Source organism: Sinohyriopsis cumingii, chromosome 7 (genome assembly GCF_028554795.1).
Source record: "Sinohyriopsis cumingii isolate HCF-2022 chromosome 7, ASM2855479v2, whole genome shotgun sequence".
Lineage (NCBI taxonomy): Eukaryota > Metazoa > Mollusca > Bivalvia > Unionida > Unionidae > Sinohyriopsis > Sinohyriopsis cumingii.
In genome coordinates, this window is record NC_142967.1 from 122,456,164 (window position 1) to 122,478,469 (window position 22,306).

The 22,306-nt window shown below is 36.3% G+C and overlaps 1 protein-coding gene across 1 annotated transcript in view; it reads left to right on the plus strand.

The window, feature by feature from the left end:
* LOC149796054 (serine/threonine-protein kinase SIK3-like) overlaps positions 1-22,306 on the plus strand; it is a 111,711-nt gene that overhangs the window by 73,374 nt on the left and 16,031 nt on the right. Inside the window, exons 7-14 of the mRNA XM_089965975.1 lie at positions 4,423-4,655; positions 7,385-7,547; positions 8,024-8,145; positions 8,828-9,137; positions 11,533-11,648; positions 14,690-14,808; positions 15,344-15,483; positions 19,401-19,612. Of these exons, the coding sequence (XP_089822101.1) occupies positions 4,423-4,655; positions 7,385-7,547; positions 8,024-8,145; positions 8,828-9,137; positions 11,533-11,648; positions 14,690-14,808; positions 15,344-15,483; positions 19,401-19,612 (1,415 nt within the window). The remainder of the gene's footprint in view (positions 1-4,422; positions 4,656-7,384; positions 7,548-8,023; positions 8,146-8,827; positions 9,138-11,532; positions 11,649-14,689; positions 14,809-15,343; positions 15,484-19,400; positions 19,613-22,306) is intronic.

Consider the following 22,306-nt stretch of genomic DNA (forward strand, 5'->3'; position numbering starts at 1 on the left):
TGTTGTGGTAGGATGTGGGTTTGAGAACCTGGTCTGGCGGAGCAGATGGGGTGTTTGGAATATGCACTTAAAATGGAGGGGATTTTATGATGGCAAGCTATTGCTGTTGTTCTAGTTGGAATTGTCACTTGATTCCAAGGAATAATTTAAATTAATTAACTGTTTAAATAGCAACCAATATGTGATAAATATTTTCTCCAATCATACAAACTTTGATATAATAAACCAAGTTTAGCCTTGAGGACTTGTGCATTTTTATTGTTGTTGTTTATCATGTCCTGTGACCCCAAACTTAATATACTCAACCACAATGACCTTAGAGGACTTGTAAGCTTTTGGGTCATTGCTGATATTTATCACTTGTAAAACTACTTGATCGATTTAATAGATCCAGTGAGGATCTCAAATGGGCAATGATTTACTATTGAATTTATGAAACAAGTTGAATAATTTCCAGCCGCCTTTGAGCAAAAACTGAAAATTATTCAGTGAGTTTCAAAACATCAGTATTAACTTTTTATGCTTCTAAAAGTCTGTTTATCACAGTTTTTTTAAAAGAGTCTGGATATATAAAAAAATTGTTTTCAGCATTTCATTTAATTGTGACCCAGAAGATTCACCTTAATTCTTGCATGTGAAAACAATAGTTCCAGATCTGAGAGGTAGCAATATTGCACAATTTGATAACTAATAAAATTACAAAATAGATTTTTTTACAAATTACAATTCAAACAGCAGGTTTCCTTCCAATCAAAAGAACATTTGACACAGAAAAAATATTTTTCAACACTGGGTCTCCAATGAAAATTTTAGTGTGATGTCGTAGAGTTCACTCTGTCAGGTCAGCAGAAGTTTGATGTGACTGCTTACAACATATTCACTGCAAGGTTATATAAATTCCACCATGGATGTTCACCATGTATGCAATATTTGATATGGCAGAAGAAACGGTGTTCCATTTATTGGTTATTTTTGCTTGAAGGGATGATTACTGGATGCTAAATCTTGAAATGTTGCTGAGGAAGCTATATGCTGGTGCTGATTTGCAGTCATATGATTTTCTTAAAATTGATAGATTGAATGTTTTTGAGATGGGATTTATGCATTATTTGTTTGGTTGGATAACATTTTATTATTTGTGAGACCAGAATTTGTCAACATTCTCTTTTAAGAGAGGTTCATTTATTTACTCATATAGGCTGATATTCAAATCCTGCATGTCTTGGGCAGGGGAGGGAATCCATACTGCATGTCTTGGGCAGGGGAGGGTATCCATACTGTGTAGTTACAGCAACGTTAATGTGATAGTCTGTATTATATGTAGTAGGCTGCTGGACATTTCTCTGCATGTCTTGGGCAGGGGAGGGTATCCATACTGTGTAGTTACAGCAACATTAAGGTGATAGTCTGTATTATATGTAGTAGGCTGCTGGACATTTTTCTGCATGTCTTGGGCAGGGGAGGGTATCCATACTGTGTAGTTACAGCAACATTAAGGTGATAGTCTGTATTATATGTAGTAGGCTGCTGGACATTTCTCTGTATGTCTTGGGCAGGAGAGGGTATCCATACTGTGTAGTTACAGCAACATTAAGGTGATAGTCTGTATTATATGTAGTAGGCTGCTGGACATTTTTCTGCATGTCTTGGGCAGGGGAGGGTATCCATACTGTGTAGTTACAGCAACATTAAGGTGATAGTCTGTATTATATGTAGTAGGCTGCTGGACATTTCTCTGTATGTCTTGGGCAGGAGAGGGTATCCATACTGTGTAGTTACAGCAACATTAAGGTGATAGTCTGTATTATATGTAGTAGGCTGCTGGACATTTCTCTGCATGTCTTGGGCAGGGGAGGGTATCCATACTGTGTAGTTACAGCAACGTTAATGTGATAGTCTGTATTATATGTAGTAGGCTGCTGGACATTTTTCTGCATGTCTTGGGCAGGGGAGGGTATCCATACTGTGTAGTTACAGCAAAGTTAATGTGATAGTCTGTATTATATGTAGTAGGCTGCTGGACATTTCTCTGCATGTCTTGGGCAGGGGAGGGTATCCATACTGTGTAGTTACAGCAACATTAAGGTGATAGTCTGTATTATATGTAGTAGGCTGCTGGACGTTTCTCTGCATGTCTTGGGCAGGGGAGGGTATCCATACTGTGTAGTTACAGCAACGTTAATGTGATAGTCTGTATTATATGTAGTAGGCTGCTGGACATTTTTCTGCATGTCTTGGGCAGGGGAGGGTATCCATACTGTGTAGTTACAGCAACATTAAGGTGATAGTCTGTATTATATGTAGTAGGCTGCTGGACATTTCTCTGTATGTCTTGGGCAGAGGAGGGTATCCATACTGTGTAGTTACAGCAACGTTAATGTGATAGTCTGTATTATATGTAGTAGGCTGCTGGACATTTCTCTGCATGTCTTGGGCAGGGGAGGGTATCCATACTGTGTAGTTACAGCAACGTTAATGTGATAGTCTGTATTATATGTAGTAGGCTGCTGGACATTTTTCTGCATGTCTTGGGCAGGGGAGGGTATCCATACTGTGTAGTTACAGCAACATTAAGGTGATAGTCTGTATTATATGTAGTAGGCTGCTGGACATTTCTCTGTATGTCTTGGGCAGGGGAGGGTATCCATACTGTGTAGTTACAGCAACGTTAATGTGATAGTCTGTATTATATGTAGTAGGCTGCTGGACATTTCTCTGTATGTCTTGGGCAGGAGAGGGTATCCATACTGTGTAGTTACAGCAACATTAAGGTGATAGTCTGTATTATATGTAGTAGGCTGCTGGACGTTTCTCTGCATGTCTTGGGCAGGGGAGGGTATCCATACTGTGTAGTTACAGCAACGTTAATGTGATAGTCTGTATTATATGTAGTAGGCTGCTGGACATTTTTCTGCATGTCTTGGGCAGGGGAGGGTATCCATACTGTGTAGTTACAGCAACATTAAGGTGATAGTCTGTATTATATGTAGTAGGCTGCTGGACATTTCTCTGTATGTCTTGGGCAGGGGAGGGTATCCATACTGTGTAGTTACAGCAACGTTAATGTGATAGTCTGTATTATATGTAGTAGGCTGCTGGACATTTCTCTGTATGTCTTGGGCAGGGGAGGGTATCCATACTGTGTAGTTACAGCAACGTTAATGTGATAGTCTGTATTATATGTAGTAGGCTGCTGGACATTTTTCTGCATGTCTTGGGCAGGGGAGGGTATCCATACTGTGTAGTTACAGCAACGTTAATGTAATAGTCTGTATTATATGTAGTAGACTGCTGGACATTTCTCTGCATGTCTTGGGCAGGGGAGGGTATCCATACTGTGTAGTTACAGCAACATTAAGGTGATAGTCTGTATTATATGTATTAGGCTGCTGGACATTTCTCTGCATGTCTTGGGCAGGGGAGGGTATCCATACTGTGTAGTTACAGCAACGTTAATGTGATAGTCTGTATTATATGTAGTAGGCTGCTGGACATTTTTCTGCATGTCTTGGGCAGGGGAGGGTATCCATACTGTGTAGTTACAGCAACATTAAGGTGATAATCTGTATTATATGTAGTAGGCTGCTGGACATTTCTCTGCATGTCTTGGGCAGGGGAGGGTATCCATACTGTGTAGTTACAGCAACGTTAATGTGATAGTCCGTATTATATGTAGTAGGCTGCTGGACATTTTTCTGCATGTCTTGGGCAGGGGAGGGTATCCATACTGTGTAGTTACAGCAACATTAAGGTGATAGTCTGTATTATATGTAGTAGGCTGCTGGACATTTTTCTGCATGTCTTGGGCAGGGGAGGGTATCTATACTGTGTAGTTACAGCAACGTTAAGGTGATAGTCTGTATTATATGTAGTAGGCTGCTGGACATTTCTCTGCATAGACTACATGTTCTTGCTAGACAGCATGATGAATTTTCATGGCTGTCACGCATTTCCTTTTTAACATATGCAGGTGTTTATTCATGTTCTAGTTTTAGTTTGGTATTGAGAGAATTCTGTGAAGAATAAATGGGCCGTATTCCAACCTAAGTAACCACTACATGACATTTTTTGTGATAATAGCTCCTTTTTGTTTTAAATGTCTATTCAGCTAATTATGAAAAAGATGGCCACCATATCGTTGATAGCAATGGTAAAATAAATTATCTCCAGAAGTTGGGACAAGGAAAATTGTCATAGATGCAGCCAATCGGTTTTATGAATACTGCACAGATTACATGAGTGTATTTGGACCAGTCCGATTTACAGAAAGTGATAGGTTAATGCACTGACATGAAAAAATAATTGTTAGTATAAGAAATATGTATAAAAGCATTAATCTTTAAACAACTGATTTTTCACTTTTTTTGTTGAATGCAGATAAAAAAAATGGCAGATTTTCAAATTTTGCTTTATTTGTTTCAGAATGTGAAGATTTAATAAAGCGTATGTTAACAGTTGAAGCAGAGAAGCGTACAGTAATAGAACAAATAATCCATCACTCCTGGATGAAACAGGGTGATGATAATGCTGAATTTGAGCAAATGATAATGGAATATAACAGACCTATGGATATTGATCCAGAAATTGAGAATCTCAATGCAGCTGTTCTACAACACATGAGTAGTCTCAACATGGACATAGAAAGAACAACAGAGGTAATGACCCCATAGCACTTCTGCAACTCATTATAGATAATCTTACATGGACATAGAAAGAACAACAGAGGTCATGATCCCATAGCACTTCTGTAACTCATTCTAGATAATCTTAATGGACATAGAAAGAATAACAGAGGTCATGACCCCATAGTACTTCTGTAACTCATTCTAGATGATCTTACATGGACATAGAAAGAACAACAGAGGTCATGGCCCCATAACACTTCTGTACCTCATTATAGATAATCTTACATGGACATAGAAAGAACAACAGAGGTCATGGCCCCATAACACGTCTGTACCTCATTATAGATAATCTTACATGGACATAGAAAGAACAACAGAGGTCATGGCCCCAAAACATGTCTGTAACTCATTATAGATAATCTTACATGGACATAGAAAGAACAACAGAGGTCATGGCCCCATAACACGTCTGTAACTCATTATAGATAATCTTACATGGACATAGAAAGAACAACAGAGGTCATGGCCCCATAACACTTCTGTAACTCATTATAGATAATCTTACATGGACATAGAAAGAACAACAGAGGTCATGGCCCCATAACACGTCTGTAACTCATTATAGATAATCTTACATGGACATAGAAAGAACAAGAGGTCATGACCCCTTAGCACTTCTGTAACTCATTATAGATAATCTTACATGGACACAGAAAGAACAACAGAGGTCATGGCCCCATAACACGTCTGTAACTCATTATAGATGATCTTACATGGACATAGAAAGAACAACAGAGGTCATGGCCCCATAACACTTGTAACTCATTATAGATAATCTTACATGGACATAGAAAGAACAACAGAGGTCATGGCCCCATAACACTTGTAACTCATTATAGATAATCTTACATGGACATAGAAAGAACAAGAGGTCATGACCCCTCAGCACTTCTGTAACTCGTTATAGATAATCTTACATGGACACAGAAAGAACAACAGAGGTCATGGCCCCATAACACGTCTGTAACTCATTATAGATAATCTTACATGGACATAGAAAGAACAACAGAGGTCATGGCCCCATAACACGTCTGTAACTCATTATAGATAATCTTACATGGACACAGAAAGAACAACAGAGGTCATGGCCCCATAACACGTCTGTAACTCGTATTGGATAATCTTAAGCTGAAAGTAAACATTTTCTGGATCAATTGAGAATTCTGGAAGTATCTGTTTTGTTAATGTATTCAAGTTAACAAGGAAATTTCTCATAGAAATTCATTCTCTTACCAAGTCTACTTTAGTTGTTCATGCGCAAAAAATAATGATTTAGAAGAAAAGTGAAGTAAATCAAATCCTGGTTTTTTTTCTATTAAGAACACAAAATGAGTTTAATTTTGGAAAAATGATTTTAGATTTTGATGCTCTGTTACATTTTCACTTATGTAATTGATTTATTGTAAGCAGAGACAGTGATTACACTGTAATACTGTTTTCACTTTGATACATGCTTCAGAACCCAATTATTGTCACTAGAGCTTGAAAAGTAGGTCACACTGACCCAGTTCTCTTAATAGTGAGTATTGAGATGAACTTATCCTGAAATGCTATGATTTTACATGCATTTGTCAGAGAAACTAGCCGTGATAGAATAACTTGGATTATTATTAAAACTTAAAAAATTGGTACATCTGACCTGGTTTGGTTGGTGATAAGTAATACTTTTCCCGGTTAATATATGCAAGCAATCTTTATAATTGCATCTTCTTGTTTTAGAAGTGAGCAAAATTCAGAAATGTAGCCATCATATTGCTGGTGTTAACAGGAGACACAATTATAAATGTAATGCTTTGCAAGCAGCTAATCATGCCACAATATACCTAGCCAATGTTCCGATGTGTTAACGCTATCTTTTCCTTAGATATTTCAGTACTTTGGGTCTGTGAATTTTATTTTATTTAGTGTGGCAACTGCCACATCCAATCAAAATCAAGGTATTCAAATTTGAACACTGTTCCTACAAGATTGAGACAATGGGAGCACACAGCTCGAATGGACCCATAAATAAGCAGTTCTCTACTGCTGGTCCGTGTTTGTACAAATAGATCCTTTCCCTCAAATACACATGTAATTGCTTCTCTCTGATATCTAGTCATACTTTTGATGTTAAACTTACAAAGTGTCCTTTTGAAACCAATTGCCTCTACCATTTCCAGTCAATGTCCAGTGCACTGCTGTTATACTTGATTGGTTTGTTGGCATTGCATACTAAGGGAGACAACTCATGAAATACCAATATATGTTGCATAGACAAAGCTCAGGAATATCTGAATGACCAGCCAAAGTGTAGATAGGGTTAACAGATCAGAACTTTGGCTTGCAAAGATCATCATGCCATGGTATTTCTCTTTTGGTTACCTATATAAATAACTGATCCCTTCATTAACAGTTTCATCAATCATTAATTCTCACTTAATAGTTACACAAACAAACGTCTCTGGACAAATATATCATCAGAGATTGTGAACATGTACTGAATAATGATCCAGCAAAAACAAGTTTAGACTGAGTTTATTATAAATTTTACTTAGCTAGCTCTTCCTGTGATTAGATTTATTTTCTTACCATTCTTCTTTCATTTTTTATTCTTTCTTTCTTTCTTTGACACATTTTTATGAAGCAGAACTCTTAAAGTTGATGCTGTAAGTGTATCCTTTTGGTTAGTGAAAGCTGACACAGTAAGTATATCTTTTCAGTCGGTGAAGAACTGCTGCTATGATCATCACAGTGCAATATACCACCTCCTTCTGGACAAATATCGCAAACATCCCAAGAACAAAGGGCCACCGAGCCTTGCACTGCCCCTGAACATTCCTATTACTCGAACTGAACGAAGGTCCAGTATCACCACAGGTGTTGGTGAGTAGATTCTTTCCATTACTCAGATAAATACCGTGTAAAATATGGTGTGTTCGATTTTGAATTTATCACATGGCCTCAAATAATTTGTCATAAACCTTTCAGATAATTCTTGTTGTGGATTTTCCTAAGGTAACATCAAGACTTCAAATGCCATCTTACATAATTAAAAGAAATTTTTTCTTGCAATTTAGTGGTGTTTTTGTCCAGTTATGGTTGTAAATTTATGCTTATTTTACTTGAAAGTTGTATTAGATCGAAGAATTACAATCTCGGAATAAACATTAATTTCAGGTTGAAAAAGCAGCATAAATATTTATAGCACATTGGATTTTGTATGCGTGTGCAAGAATGCATGATCCGACTATATACATAAGGTTTAGGCAAGCAGTGTGCTGTCATCTCTGTGTCATAATTTTGTGATAATATTTTTGATTAGTATATATTAGATTTAACAGTACACAGTGATATTTCAGTTGAGAGAGTTGAGGTACCTGTAGAAGTGGAGGACAGTTCTAATCAGCCACCATTAATTCCATCTTCCCTGCTGTCTCAGGTCACATCCTTCTACCATTCAGACAGCAACTCAGCCTCAGAGGTAAATATTGTGTGTCTGTGCTTAGTTTTTAGTAGTTTTCCATTCCTTGATGCCATATATATTATTCTAATGCCTAGCAGTGATTGTTTTTGTCAGTTTCAGCAGTTTTCTGAGTTGCTTGTAAAAGTTTAAAAATCGATATAGATTTAAGATTTTGTTTTTAAATTTCATATTTGTTGATCCTGCTTCAGCAGAAGCTCCACATAAAAATCACTTTTGGTATTATCTTGTGTGTGTCTAACTGTGCAAAGATCCATCCACACTTTCAATTACGGTCAGTATTTTTAGATTCTTTAGAGTGTTAGAAGTTTTTGTGTGCTTTATTGACAGATAAAAAAGATGTGTAGAATATTTGAAGAAAGTATTATTTTGCAAGATTGTTTGGCACAGTTAGCTAGATGAATGTGCACTGTATAACTAAGCAGGCACATAATGAATCACAGATGTTTGTACATTGTATAATTAAGCAGGCACTTAATATATCATAGATGAATGTGCATTGTGTAACTAAGCAGGCACTACATGCATCATTGTATAATAATGTTCCATATTATACATTCAAATCGTTTATTAAAGAAAACATCATTAGAAACATATTATCCCAATATAAACCTGTTATGTTGAGGTCCAGAAAGAAAAACCTTTCTGTAAACAGTAATGTGAACCTTTTTGAATTTTGCAGTCAGACGATGTTAGCCAGTCTGACTCAGATGAGGAACCATCACCAGAAGCATTGGCACGCTATTTAGCGATGAGGCGACACACTGTTGGTGTTGGGGACTCAAGACACGAGGTTCCAGAAGATGTCCGTGTTAAACTTGCACACCACCAGCCTATTATTGCCATGCCACAGCCCAACATGTTCATGCCATTTTGGAATATTCCAAATGTTAACTTGCCATTTCATGCTCCACATTATCCAAGTGAACAACCACAGAATCCACTCGTGACAGATCAGAATCTCCTACACCCACCGCCTTTAATAGGACCAGGTAAGAAGGGAAAAGGTTTCAGAATGGGATGTTCGTAGACAGCTTGAATGAGTTGATCTGAATTCTCTTCCAGTCTATCTTAACCATTTGCACTGCAGCTTTGCAGTTGAGAAACACGCTTGACCTTTTTTTTTAAAACTGGAACGTTTACCAAAATGTCGCACTGTTTTGGTGGCCTAGTGGTTGGATCAGCCACCTTGGATGTGGGAGGTCACAGGTTTGAACCACCAGCTGAGTCATACCAAAGACTTATAAAATGGTACTAACAGCTGCTTCAGTAGTTCTCAGCATCAAGAGGTTAGTGCTAGGACTGGTTGGCCTGATATCAGGATAATGTGATTGGGTGGGACATCATGCTACATGTCAATGGCATGATACCCCAGTGATAGACATCATTATAAACTTTCACACTGCAGTCATCATAGCGATATGACTGAATTTTTTTTTTAAAGCTACATTAACGATCCAAATCATACACACACACACATGCACCAAAATGTATAAATGTGCATCTTGTTTGCAATAAACAAAATGATGTAATTGAGACAAAACAGTTACAACATTTTCCGCTATCTACCTGCTAGGCTTTCTGAGCAGTTAACAGCAATTATAATGTGCATGCCATACATTGCTCATTTTGTAATTGTTTTATTTGCAGTATGTCCTTAACATTTTATGGTATCAGGTTTCAGGTTGTTAAACATGTCTTTTTGTTAAATGTATCTGACAGTTTCAGCAAAACATTATTTGGATTATAGTGATATTGTTTCTTCTTCAAATACATTACCCAATCATAATACCTTGGGAGATATACTAGTACCTCACAAATCCTGCCCTCCCAGATTAAAACCTTGCAGCTTAAAAGATACAAGTTATCTACCCACTTTGGTAGGAGTTAGAGTGATCTCCCCTTGATCTTGGGATTAATACTACCTGTGCAATGGTCAGTTACTACTTTTGCTCATGCCAAGTAACAAGCTTTCTACAGACAGAAAAGACAAAATTCATTCAAGCAGTTTGGAAGTTTTCAACCTAAAACAAGTTGGGGGAGTTTCATCTTCGAAGAGAAGTGTACTCAATCTATACATTTTGATCTTTTTTCTTTTATCTTTGTCTAACTTTCAAGTGTTAACAATTTGTCATTTTCACACACATAGGTGCCATTGGTACATACCTGCACAGGTAGTGATGGCATCACCTCATACTGCTGTATCAGTAGGTCTAATGCATGATATAGAAAACTAATTTAATATTGCTGTATGATTTCTGCTGCGTCTTACAGGTAAGTTTTCTATATTGTCTTGTTTTAGCATCCACTTCATATTTAAATATGTGCTGCTTTTGCTAATTTTTACCCATATATAATGTGATTGGGTCTCTCCTGCAGGTAACATTGTCTCAGAATTGATTTGGAGGACATAGGACAACAGTTATGGGAAACCTGAGAGAGCCTATGTTAAATTTGCAACAATGCTAACAGAAACTTTGATGTCAAATATAATTATTATATGGCTAGTTTAGTAGATAGTGTCCTGCAGATCTAGATCTGCCTGTTGCAGATAAAGAATTCTGGACAGCTCCGGTGGCCAAGTGGTTAGAGTATCTGCCTAGGATACAGGAGGTCATGGGTTCGATCCCTGGCCAAGTCATACCAGAGATGTATAAAAATGGTACTAACAGCAGCCTCGCTTGGCACTCAGCATTAAGAGGATAGTGTTTGGACTGGTTGAGCTGGTGTCAGGATAATTTGACTGGGTGGGACATCATGCTACATGTCTGCAGCATGATGTCCCAGTACTAGACATCACTATAAACTGCCACACTGCAGACATCATAGTGATATGACTGAAAAATTGTTAAAGCTATGTTAATAACCCAAATCATATACACACACACACACACACACACACACACACACACACACACAAAGAATTCTGAGACTTTGTCACACACAAATGATGTAAAGAGAGCATGCCAAGGGTCTGGATGACTTAAGATCAAGGTAATTTTAGGTACAGAGGATGGTTGGTATGTTCTAATCCAGTTGAGATACCTGTTCATACCACTGATCTGGAGGAGTTACAGGTCCACATAATTGGTCTGCATAGATAATAAACATTTTGTATTCGTGAATTCATGTATTTAACTCAGGAAAATGTGGAATTACTTCTTTACCAGTTTATAAAACGAGTTTAACTGGTATTTTTAAATAGTAAACTTGGGTTGAAACACAAATTTGGATAAAACACAACCATTGTATTTTGTTTTAGCAATATGTCTCATTTTTAGGGCTTTTATTAGTGTTGTATCGAAAATGAATTTTTCTCTGGGGGTGAGGCATTTATCTTTTGCTTGCTATTATGTATTTAGGATGTACTGGTATTTATCTTTACAGAAGGGTTACTTAACCTGAACAGAAGAGCGTCAGATGGAGGAGCTAATATACACCGCTTCTGTCGACAGATGGCAATGGAAAACAGTCAGGCTGGAAGTAGAGAAACCTTGTCTGTGGTAAGGCTTAGCTGTTGTTGATACTGTCAGGCCTTTAACATTTGGACAGTATTTTGAGAAAGAAATAAGATTCTGAAATCCAAATATTTATGACTCAGTATTGAAGTGTGCAGATGTTTTAAATTTTTTTGATGGTGATAGAGAAAAAAGATGCCATGTGATAAGGTTGTCTTTTACTGAAATTCAGTACATTTTGTAAACTTCTTTGTTGGAACTCTGTTTCAGGCAGCTATATGTAATGGAAATGTTACGTTTTGCTTACATCATGATGAAGCCATGTCTTGATATCAACACCATTATGTTGCATAAATAACAACTCTAAAATATCAGAAATATTAACCAGCCCGGACAGCTTATTGTCATGATATGAATTGTCATGATATGAATTAAAGTTGCTGTTAAAAGCATTATTAGATGTTATCTAGTTCTATAGAGTCATATGTCTCTTCCATGATCTCATTTCTATTAGTAATCTGTCTACTGTTTTCTTTTCTGTTTTGATATCTGGCTACTCATATATCTGTCTTGATCTCTCAATTCATCGATCAATTTGTCTGTCAGATTGTCAGGTTTACTCCCTCTCTCTGTATCTATAATTGTTTGTCTACTTGTCAGGTTTACTACCTCTCTGTATCTATAATTGTTTGTCGACTTGTCAGGTTTACTACCTCTCTGTATCTATAATTGTTTGTCTACTTGTCAGGTTTACTACCTCTCTGTATCTATAATTGTTTGTCGACTTGTCAGGTTTACTACCTCTCTGTATCTATAATTGTTTGTCTACTTGTCAGGTTTACTACCTCTCTGTATCTATAATTGTTTGTCGACTTGTCAGGTTTACTACCTCTCTGTATCTATAATTGTTTGTCTACTTGTCAGGTTTACTACCTCTCTGTATCTATAATTGTTTGTCTACTTGTCAGGTTTACTACCTCTCTGTATCTATAATTGTTTGTCTACTTGTCAGGTTTACTACCTCTCTGTATCTATAATTGTTTGTCTACTTGTCAGGTTTACTACCTCTCTGTATCTATAATTGTTTGTCTACTTGTCAGGTTTACTACCTCTCTGTATCTATAATTGTTTGTCGACTTGTCAGGTTTACTACCTCTCTGTATCTATAATTGTTTGTCTACTTGTCAGGTTTACTACCTCTCTGTATCTATAATTGTTTGTCTACTTGTCAGGTTTACTACCTCTCTGTATCTATAATTGTTTGTCGACTTGTCAGGTTTACTCCCTCTCTCTGTATCTATAATTGTTTGTCGACTTGTCAGGTTTACTCCCTCTCTCTGTATCTATAATTGTTTGTCTACTTGTCAGGTTTACTACCTCTCTATACTTGTTTGTCTGTCGACTTGTCAGGTTTACTATCTCTTTTTGTATCTTTAATTGTTTGTCTGTCTACTTGTCAAGTTTACTATCTCTCTGTATCTGTAATTGTTTGTCAAACTTATTTTTAGGTGTACTAATTGTGGATATCCATCGTTTTCATATTTGGAATCAAATGGTTTCATAGGAGATAATATAAGTTAATACAAAATCTTTATTGGTATGGGTCAGTACATGAAATATATAATACACACCTTACTGAGAGGATCTCTAGAACTATGTGAAACAAAACATTTAGCAACAAAAATTCTGAAATAAGTTGCACAAGGGTTCCTTCAGTTTCTGAGTCTAAACATAATGACATAAATAATATCATGTCTAATTTATACACTAATTATATTACATAAGTGAATGTAAATGCTTATGCTTTTTATTGATTTTTTTCAGCATGGTGACTTCATAGCACTTAATGTTTTCTGTATGCTTCTTGGGAAAAAATGTTGGAACTATTAGTATATATGTATGATTGCATGGGTTTTATTGGTAGATTCTCATAATCCTGGTTAGATTGTGGTGGGTATGTATAGGCATCCCAAAAATGGGTTAATATCCTTAAAATAGAAAGTCATAATTGTTTATATAAACTTAACTGTTGTAGAAATTCCAACACCTATGAACAACAAGGGATGCATCCTGGCAACAAGGTTGCCACTGTTTTCTTTTACTGTATGCAGGGAATAGGGCAGCATGCATATTCTACATCCCCAAGCCTTCAGAGAGTTGGGATTTTTAGATCATATCAGTTTAGGTGTGCTTTAATGTGTTAGTGTTTATGTGTGCCATTTACCACCAATATTCCACTCCAGTTATGGTAGGAATCCCCACTAATACTCCATTCCAATTATGGTAGGAATTCCCACCAATATTTCACTCCAATTATGGTAGGAATTTCCCTACAATACTACACTCCAATTTTGGTAGGAATTCCCGCCTTTAGATCTGATTGGGTTTGTTCTACCTCTGTAAGAATGTCCAAGAATTTTAAATTGTGGAAATATCGTACTTTTCTGCAGGTTGTTTATACTGCACAACCTCTGCAGGTTGTTTATACTGCACAACCTTCCTTATTCATTTGTTGGATGGAATGAATTTGAGTGAGGGAAGTAAAGGATGTAGTGTGTGTGTGTTTCGGATTTTTAACGTAGCTTTAACAATTTTGCAGTCATATCGCTACAATGTCTGCACTGTGGCAGTTTATAATGATGTAGAAATATTAAGGTTGTTCCAGAAATACATGTATTGAATTTGGATAGCTATTTTTTTCAAAGAGTCCATCACCTGTCAGATTTTAATTGGACTGGTCAATTTAGTTTCGATAAACCTTATAATCGGTATTTGAATTGAGATTTATCCCCATTCCCCAATTCTTATATACACATTCTGGAACCACCATACCTTGACAGTGTATAACTTATACATTTTGCTATGCTGTAAAATACTAAACTATATCAAAACCAAACCTAAAGACATTGGTATGAGTGGGAAACTATATCAAAACCAAACCTAAAGACATTGGTATGAGTGGGAAACTATATCAAAGCCAAACCTAAAGACATTGGTATGAGTGGGAAACTAATAACTACAAGAAGTGGCTGCCTAAGGGGAGTAACTGTTACAGAAATTTGAAGTGTAATCATTCTTTTTTTTAGTCGCCTCTATCCCCAATGGGACTGCCACTCCCAACTCAGCCCTTGACAGGATCAGTGACAGTAGAGGAGACAGAAGATTGTGGATCTGACCAGGAACCCGATCCTGAGGCAGTACAGAGGTAAAGCATAGTGAACAACATTATTTTTCTTTTGATCATGAAAGTGTAAACCTGTTTTCCTTGTCCTGCATGGAACTACTCGCCTTCTGCCGAACCCCTCACTTTGCTAGAGACAGCATCCTGACATCAGTATCTTTCAGAATTATACATATATATGAGGCACATGCCATGAAATAGGCTGTCTATCCATTCAATTAGCACAAATGTGTAGTGAATTTTTCTCACAATAGTGAACACCCAAAGAAAACATTCACTAAATAACACTAAAAATATTTAGATTTATTTTCTTTCTGTTTTAAGTAATTGTTCAGTTTCTGTGTAAATAAAACACTACTAATCAATAAAGATAGAGAAAGATAAATATACAATATTAAGTTCGTTTTTCTTAAAATCCTTTTAACACTGGTTTATTTTTTCAGTTCAGATCTTCATACATTTGCTACATCAAATTGGACATTTTACACTTTGTAATCCTGAAAAAAGTTGTATATACTGGAACTGTGAATACATCACATTGTCACTTCTCTGTGTGTAGGTATCTTACCAGCCGAGGAAGAGTGAAGCGACACACTCTGGCCATGTCCAACCCAATGAGTGAGATCCCAGAGGAATTACAACGCAAATTGTCCTTACAGCCTATAAGATCTGCCCGCCGTGTTTCAGACAGAACTTCTTGTAATTGCTGCTTACAACACACGCCCACATTCACACACACAGACACAGACACACACACACCCACACGCGCACACACACCTTTTAGTGCTAGAATCTGATGGTGAAGCTACGCCAAAGTATTATTGCATAAAAAATATGTAACTCACATCCTGTTGGAATGAAATGTTTTGGCCATTTTAAATGGATTCTTTCATGTATGAAACAAAATTGAACTTTATCCTAAATGTTAAAAAAAAATCATTTAACATTGTTTCTCCAAGCAGTAATATCAGGCTGACTACTGGAAAAGTCCCGTTTTAATTACAGTGAAAAAACTCCCACAGTTAAGCTTAATTGGTGTCCCAGTTGGCCTTGATTACAATAATCACATTTTCTGGGATATTTACCCATACATATTCTAGTGGTAGTTTTCCAGCTGAGTTGTTTTGCATCAGGTCTGGATGTAAGGTCAATTGATGGCATACTTTCTACATGGATGTAGTTTATCACTATTTAGTCTTTTAAAGAGGTGTCCAGGATAAAGAGGTTTGATTAATATTAAATTATTTAGCTAGTATGCAGACCAAGCTGAGTTGAGGGAAGCTTCATTATATTCATGGTTTTTTAAAACTAAGACACATATTAAATTACCTTTACATCCATCCATTGTCTATTCCACATTTATTTTAGGTCCCAAGGGTCACTGGTTAAGATATTTTTTTAATTGTAATTATTTAATACTTTGGTAGCATTTTTTAAATAAAAATATGTGAAAGTTTCATGAGCGGTATACATCCTTTGATAAAATCCTGGTCACTGTGAACTGTATTTCATGGACCAATGCTTTGTGCTTGAGGATTACTTTAGTCACCATGGAAAATTAGGTTACTGACTGTTAACTGTATTTCATGATTCAGGAATTACCTTTGCATCAAGCTCACTTTCTTTAGTAATGGATTTGTGTTTAGGTCATTTTTTCAAACACTGTTGCATGCAGAGCCATCTCACGAGAGAGAAGGATTAGAATGTAATTGTTAAAAATGGTTCCCTATTGATGAAGAAAATTAAGAGTCATATAATTCATAATGATTACAGTTATTGTTTGGACCAAAAATATTAACTTAGTTCAAGGTTCAGGAATTAGATGGATTCACTATGATTTATCATTGGACCTTAATTCCCTAAAGTTATGGTAGGATTCCTGATGATCATACTAAGGAGTTGGCATTTGTGAACTTGGTATGTAGATGCATCATGAAGTGTACTACATACTTAAGTCAAGTGTCACTGTGACCTATCTGTTATGCTGAGGAGTTGGCGTTTCTGAACTTGGTATGTTGATGCATCATGAAGAGTACTACATACTTAAGTCAAGTGTCACCGTGACCCTAATATCATGCATCAGTGATCTGCTTTAACCTTCCATTTAGTTAATTATCTTGGACACTGTTATTGTAGAGTGATATATGAGATGCAGCATAAGAAGTACTATGTCATGCAGACAAATGAGCTTTGTAATCAAGCCATACCACCATTTGAAGTTTTCCAGATTTTGTATGTACATTTTTTTTGAAAATTCAGACATGAAAATATTCAGTTTGCCCTGTTCATTTCTGCAGTTAGTATTGTTTGCAAAGGTTTTAAAAAATATTTGAATTGAAGGTTGCCTTGAAAGCTCCTTTAATTTCATTTCGACAATAAAGTTATTTGTTTAAAAAAAGTATAATAAACCCACGACCGACTTCATATGCATTAAATACCTTAATATTGTCAACTTATTATACATCTCCCTTGATATCAACTCAATGCATATGTCCATATAGTGCTTGGGGTAGGGAAAGGCAATACATCTGATTTCAAAAAGTCTTCTAATTGTAACCATTTGTGATAATTTGTAAACTAGTCCTGGATGTTTCTCAGTGTGGAACAACTAGGACAATAATCTTTGTCTGTACCATATTGTTTGAATGAGTCATATAGCCTTTTGATGTGACTTTCATGGGTTTTTATCTTCAGCTCCATTGCAGAGTTATGGTTATTGTTAGTTATCTTAATATCTTCCTGAAATGTTGCTTCTAACCAGCATGGCTCCAAAATACTTACACATAATTGGATTCTATTAGGTTGTTGAATTGCTTATTTATTATAAAAGTGCTTTGTAAATATTTGTCTCTTTTCAGGTCTTAATTAATAGTCAGTCTTGTTTAGAAGAGTTATGACCCCTTGATATTGATTGTTCTCCTGACTTTAGTTTTCATTAGATAATTTCAACACAGTTTGTTGTATTCAGCCAGGCTGTCATGTGACTTGAGATTTATGAGTCTTTGATTGGGTTTACTTTTCAGTGTTCCACAGCATTTACAGGAGTTTTGTCCCCAGATTGCCTGTCTTCTTGATTTGGTTTCTACAACATGCCTTGTCGCATTTGAAGTGAATTTGGCATGCAGTTTTACATTGCCAGGGCCGCAAATAAATTTAGTTTGATGTGTTTCTTATTAGCATTTAACAGTTAGCACCCCTGATTGCTCTTCCTCCTAACTTTGCCTTACTAAGAAGTATCCTTTATTTCAGCCAAAGTTATCATAAGCTTTATATTGATGGGACTTCAAATGAGTTGAGTCTAGCATTTCTTCTCACCATTCAAATGAGTTATGACCTTTGAATTATCATCTTTTCCAAACATTGACTTACCAACAGAGGTTCCTCTGTTATGAGCCTTATTGAGGAAATTGTAGAGAGCAGAGATTGCACCCATTGCTGTTTTAATTTAATTGGTGTTGTTGTAGGGTTTGACGCTATTTTTCAGCACAAGATTTTCTATACATGGCGGCCAGTATAAATAATGGAGGAAGAACGTGGGAAAACCCAGGCAAGCTTTCTCACATACCCACATTGGCCAAACCTGACACTCAAAACCATGCAGAGGTGAGATGGCAATGATCCATAACAGTGAGCACTTTAGACCACTCGGCCACTCAGGGGCCCCTTTACTTAAGGGAAGTTTCCTCATGCATCGATTATATTGTTTCTACTCAAATAACATTTGTTGCATTTAATGAACTGTATCAGAGTTTATATTGGCCAAGTTTGAATTTTCATTCATTTCCTTCCAAATTTTGTTGTATTACTGGCCTATTCCATTTGAAAATTTGTCCTCAGATCATAAATCCCGTTTCCATTTAACAACTTTAAAGGACATTAATGATTGAAACCAAATTATTTGGAATTTTGTCTTGACAAGATCTTGGCTATGTATAATGTTGGCAGAATTCTTTAAAAAAATTAGATTTATACCTCAGTTGCATTTGGAACTTTGCAATTGCACCTTGAACCAGCATGTCATCAAATACACCATATTGTCATGGGCATTGGTGTCTGCAGGGCATATTTCTAGTTATTTAACACATTAATCATAGTTTTTAAATGCCCACCTTAAGGCAGAGCATATTATAGTATGATATCAATCTGTCAGCCCATCCGTTACCAATGGTTTCTGCAAAATAACCTTAGTTTCCCACCATCTGCAGTTACCAAACCTTGTGGATGGCTTGCACTTGGGATAAGGAAGAATCCTATTGAGTTTTGGTCACTGTGAAGAAGGAAGGAAAATGGTTTCCACACATAAAGTCACCATCTACAGTTAGCAAACTTTATGAATGGCTTGCATTATGGGATAAGGAAGAACCCTGTGAAGAAAGGCAAAGGTCATAGTCATTCAGTCTGGGAGAAGAAAAATGGTTTCTGCACACAAATTTGCATAGAAGACTATTAAACATTGGTCAGTCAGATAACATGCTGCTCATGGTACTTTTTTCTCCTCCACCCAGCATGTAAAATCATGAAGAATATATTTACACAACAATTATTTAGCAGCATATTAAGCTGGGAGCACTATAAGATGAACTTTGTTTTAAAATCTGTTTTGCTTTACATTACAGCCAGAGAATCATACAAAGATATTAACTGCCTCCATTTACCCAATGAGAGATACTCACCAGTCCGGCGTGCTAGTGATGGCCTTGCCAATCTGCACAAATATCAATCACATTTGGAGAAAATCTACAGGGAGTCGGTAGGTTCACAGTCTGGGTCAAGGCATAACAGTCAGACCAGTCTAAAACAGCTGCAGCAGGAGTATCAGGAACTCGAGGTAACCAGACAAATTCTGACATTTTCAAGAATGATAATTATAATCTGCATGCTGTCCATCTTGAGTCATACTCAACATTGCATCTCATCCAAGATTTACAAAACAAAATTTTAGGTTTTCTTAAAAAGGGATCAAGAACGTTAAGTTTGTTAGTAAGTACAAAATCTCAAGTGATTATATTTTTGTCATATTCTTCAGATACATCAGGGTTGTCAGAGAAAAGTAGGATGGTCAGGGGAAGGGAGTTAATACATCAGTATGGGTTGTCATGGAATTAAAGTATGATAGTCAGGGAAGGGTGTTACTAATTTAATATTGGTTGTCACAGAATTAAAAGTATGATGGTCAGGGGAAGGGAGGTACTGTTTCTAAATGGATTTAAAGTATGATGGTCAGGGGAAGGGAGTTACTAATTTAATATGGGTTGTCAAAAGAATTAAAAGTATGATGTCAGGGAAAGGAAGGTACTAACTCAATATTGGTTTTCAAAAATTTAAAGTATCTTGGTCAGGGTATGTAAGGTACTAATTCAGTATGGGTTTTCACAGAATTAAAAGTATGATAGCCAGGGGAAGGGAGTTACTAATTTAATATGGGTTGTCCAAAGAATTAAAAGTGTGATGGTCAGGGGAAGGGTGTTACTAATTCAGTATGAGTGGTATGGGCAACCCAGACTCTTCTGATTATTTTATTTTGACCAGTCCAAGTACAGTTTTATTTTGGCCAGTCCAAGTACAGTTTTATTTTGACCAGTCCAAGTTCAGTTTTATTTTGATCAGTTCAGTTTCATCATTCTATCCAAGACCTTTTTGTTTACACAAATTGATTTTACTCCTTATGTTAGCTGGTAAGCAGCCAGATTCCGTATGTTAGTTGGTAAACAGCCGGTTTCCGTATATTAATTGGTAAACAGCCAGATTCATGTTCCTTGTGCATCTTTTAAGCAAGTTGGTCAGGATCAACAGACACAAACTGCCGCTAACGCATATCATATGCTTTTATCAGATGGATGCAATCATCGTCAAAGTGGTCATCACTTTGGTGTTGGACCTATTTAATTTTGTGTTTTCAGCACTTTAATGTGTCTGTCAGTATGAAAGCATTGACATTCTGTGACACTTGTTTCTTGCAAACGATTTGTAGGTTGCAATATGATGACGTAGCATTACAGCAGAGCTTGAAATACAAGCTAATTACATCTGCCACACCATAGAGTTCACTTTGATCTTGAAAAAATGTTACAAGGGTGTCAAACATTTTACATTGCAGCTTGGCCACTACCACAGACTTTGAATGTTTTCATTGTTTTAAAATAGATATTCATTGTCATATTAAGATTTTAACATCTTTTGCGACTTTGGACATTGCTTTTGCCTAGAGAGACAAGGGTGGACTTACACTAATGTAAAGTTGTAAGTGGGTTTTGGTCTCTGAATAAGAAGCACACCTAGGGTCAAGATTTGGGGGAGGTAGGACAAAATGTTGTGGAAAACCAGTGGAGTCTAACTTAATGTGCAACACTGAAATCTCATAATGTACACAGGTGAAGTTTATTCAATACTTGAGATGGAAGCAATCACAGATACTCAGTTTTAATTTGTAACAGACAGTTTTTTTTTTGACAGACAAACAGTTTTTATTTTTGACAGACAAACATAAATGCTGAACAGAATATGAACAAATTTGACAGCAAGCTGGCATGAAGACATTTCAGTTTTATATAAATGATGTAGATCCACAGTCAGATATGTCTGCTGTTACTAAACGTTTAAAAAAACTTGAAAAAGCTCCTTCTGAATTTGACCAAATCTGCTGAAACACATCCTGGCATAAGGGTCTTTCCATTTTGTACAAATTATGCTGTTCATATATGGCCATTGTAACTAGAACTAGAAGAACCTTTAAACAACTTTTCCTCAAAAGTAGCATTACAGATTTGATTTTTTTTTTACAAATGGTGTCAGTTGGACATCAAATGTGACCACTATTTCTAAAAAATAAAAGACATTTAAATGACTTCTTACAAACTGCTTTTCAGAGTTGATCAGATTTGGCAGAAAGCACTCTAACATAAAGGACATTTAGATTTAAAAATAAAGGTAGTCTGTCATATTAAATAATTACTGTCGGAATAGAATAATGATGTTTTTGACAACTTCTCCAAAATTGCTGAACAGAATTTAATGAAATTTTACATAAAGCAATATGGCATGAAGGCCTAATATGGTGACTGTTACTAAAAATAGAAAACCTTTAAAGAACTTGTTCTCAAAAACCACTTTACAGTATTAGATAGAAAATATTATAGGTGACATTGCAAAAATTAGAATAACTTCTCAAAAACTGCAGAACAGAATTTTGATCAAATTTGACAGAAAGGATTCCAGCAATTGCAGCGTTTTTAATTTGTACAAATGATGATGATGATGCACTATTTAGAACAGCCATTGTTATTGAAAACATGAAAACTTTGAAATGACTTCATCCCAACAGAATTTGTAGAAAGTGTTCTGCCACAAGGCATTTTATGCTTGCCCAAATGGTGTGAACAGAGGCTTTCCTGTAATGTAGAGTTCTAGGTATTCAGGGATTGAGTACTACAATACCCAGATGGTGTGAATAGAGGCTTTCCTGTAATGTAGAGAAGTAGAGTTCTAGATGTTCAGGGATTGAGTACTACAAGACACAGATGGT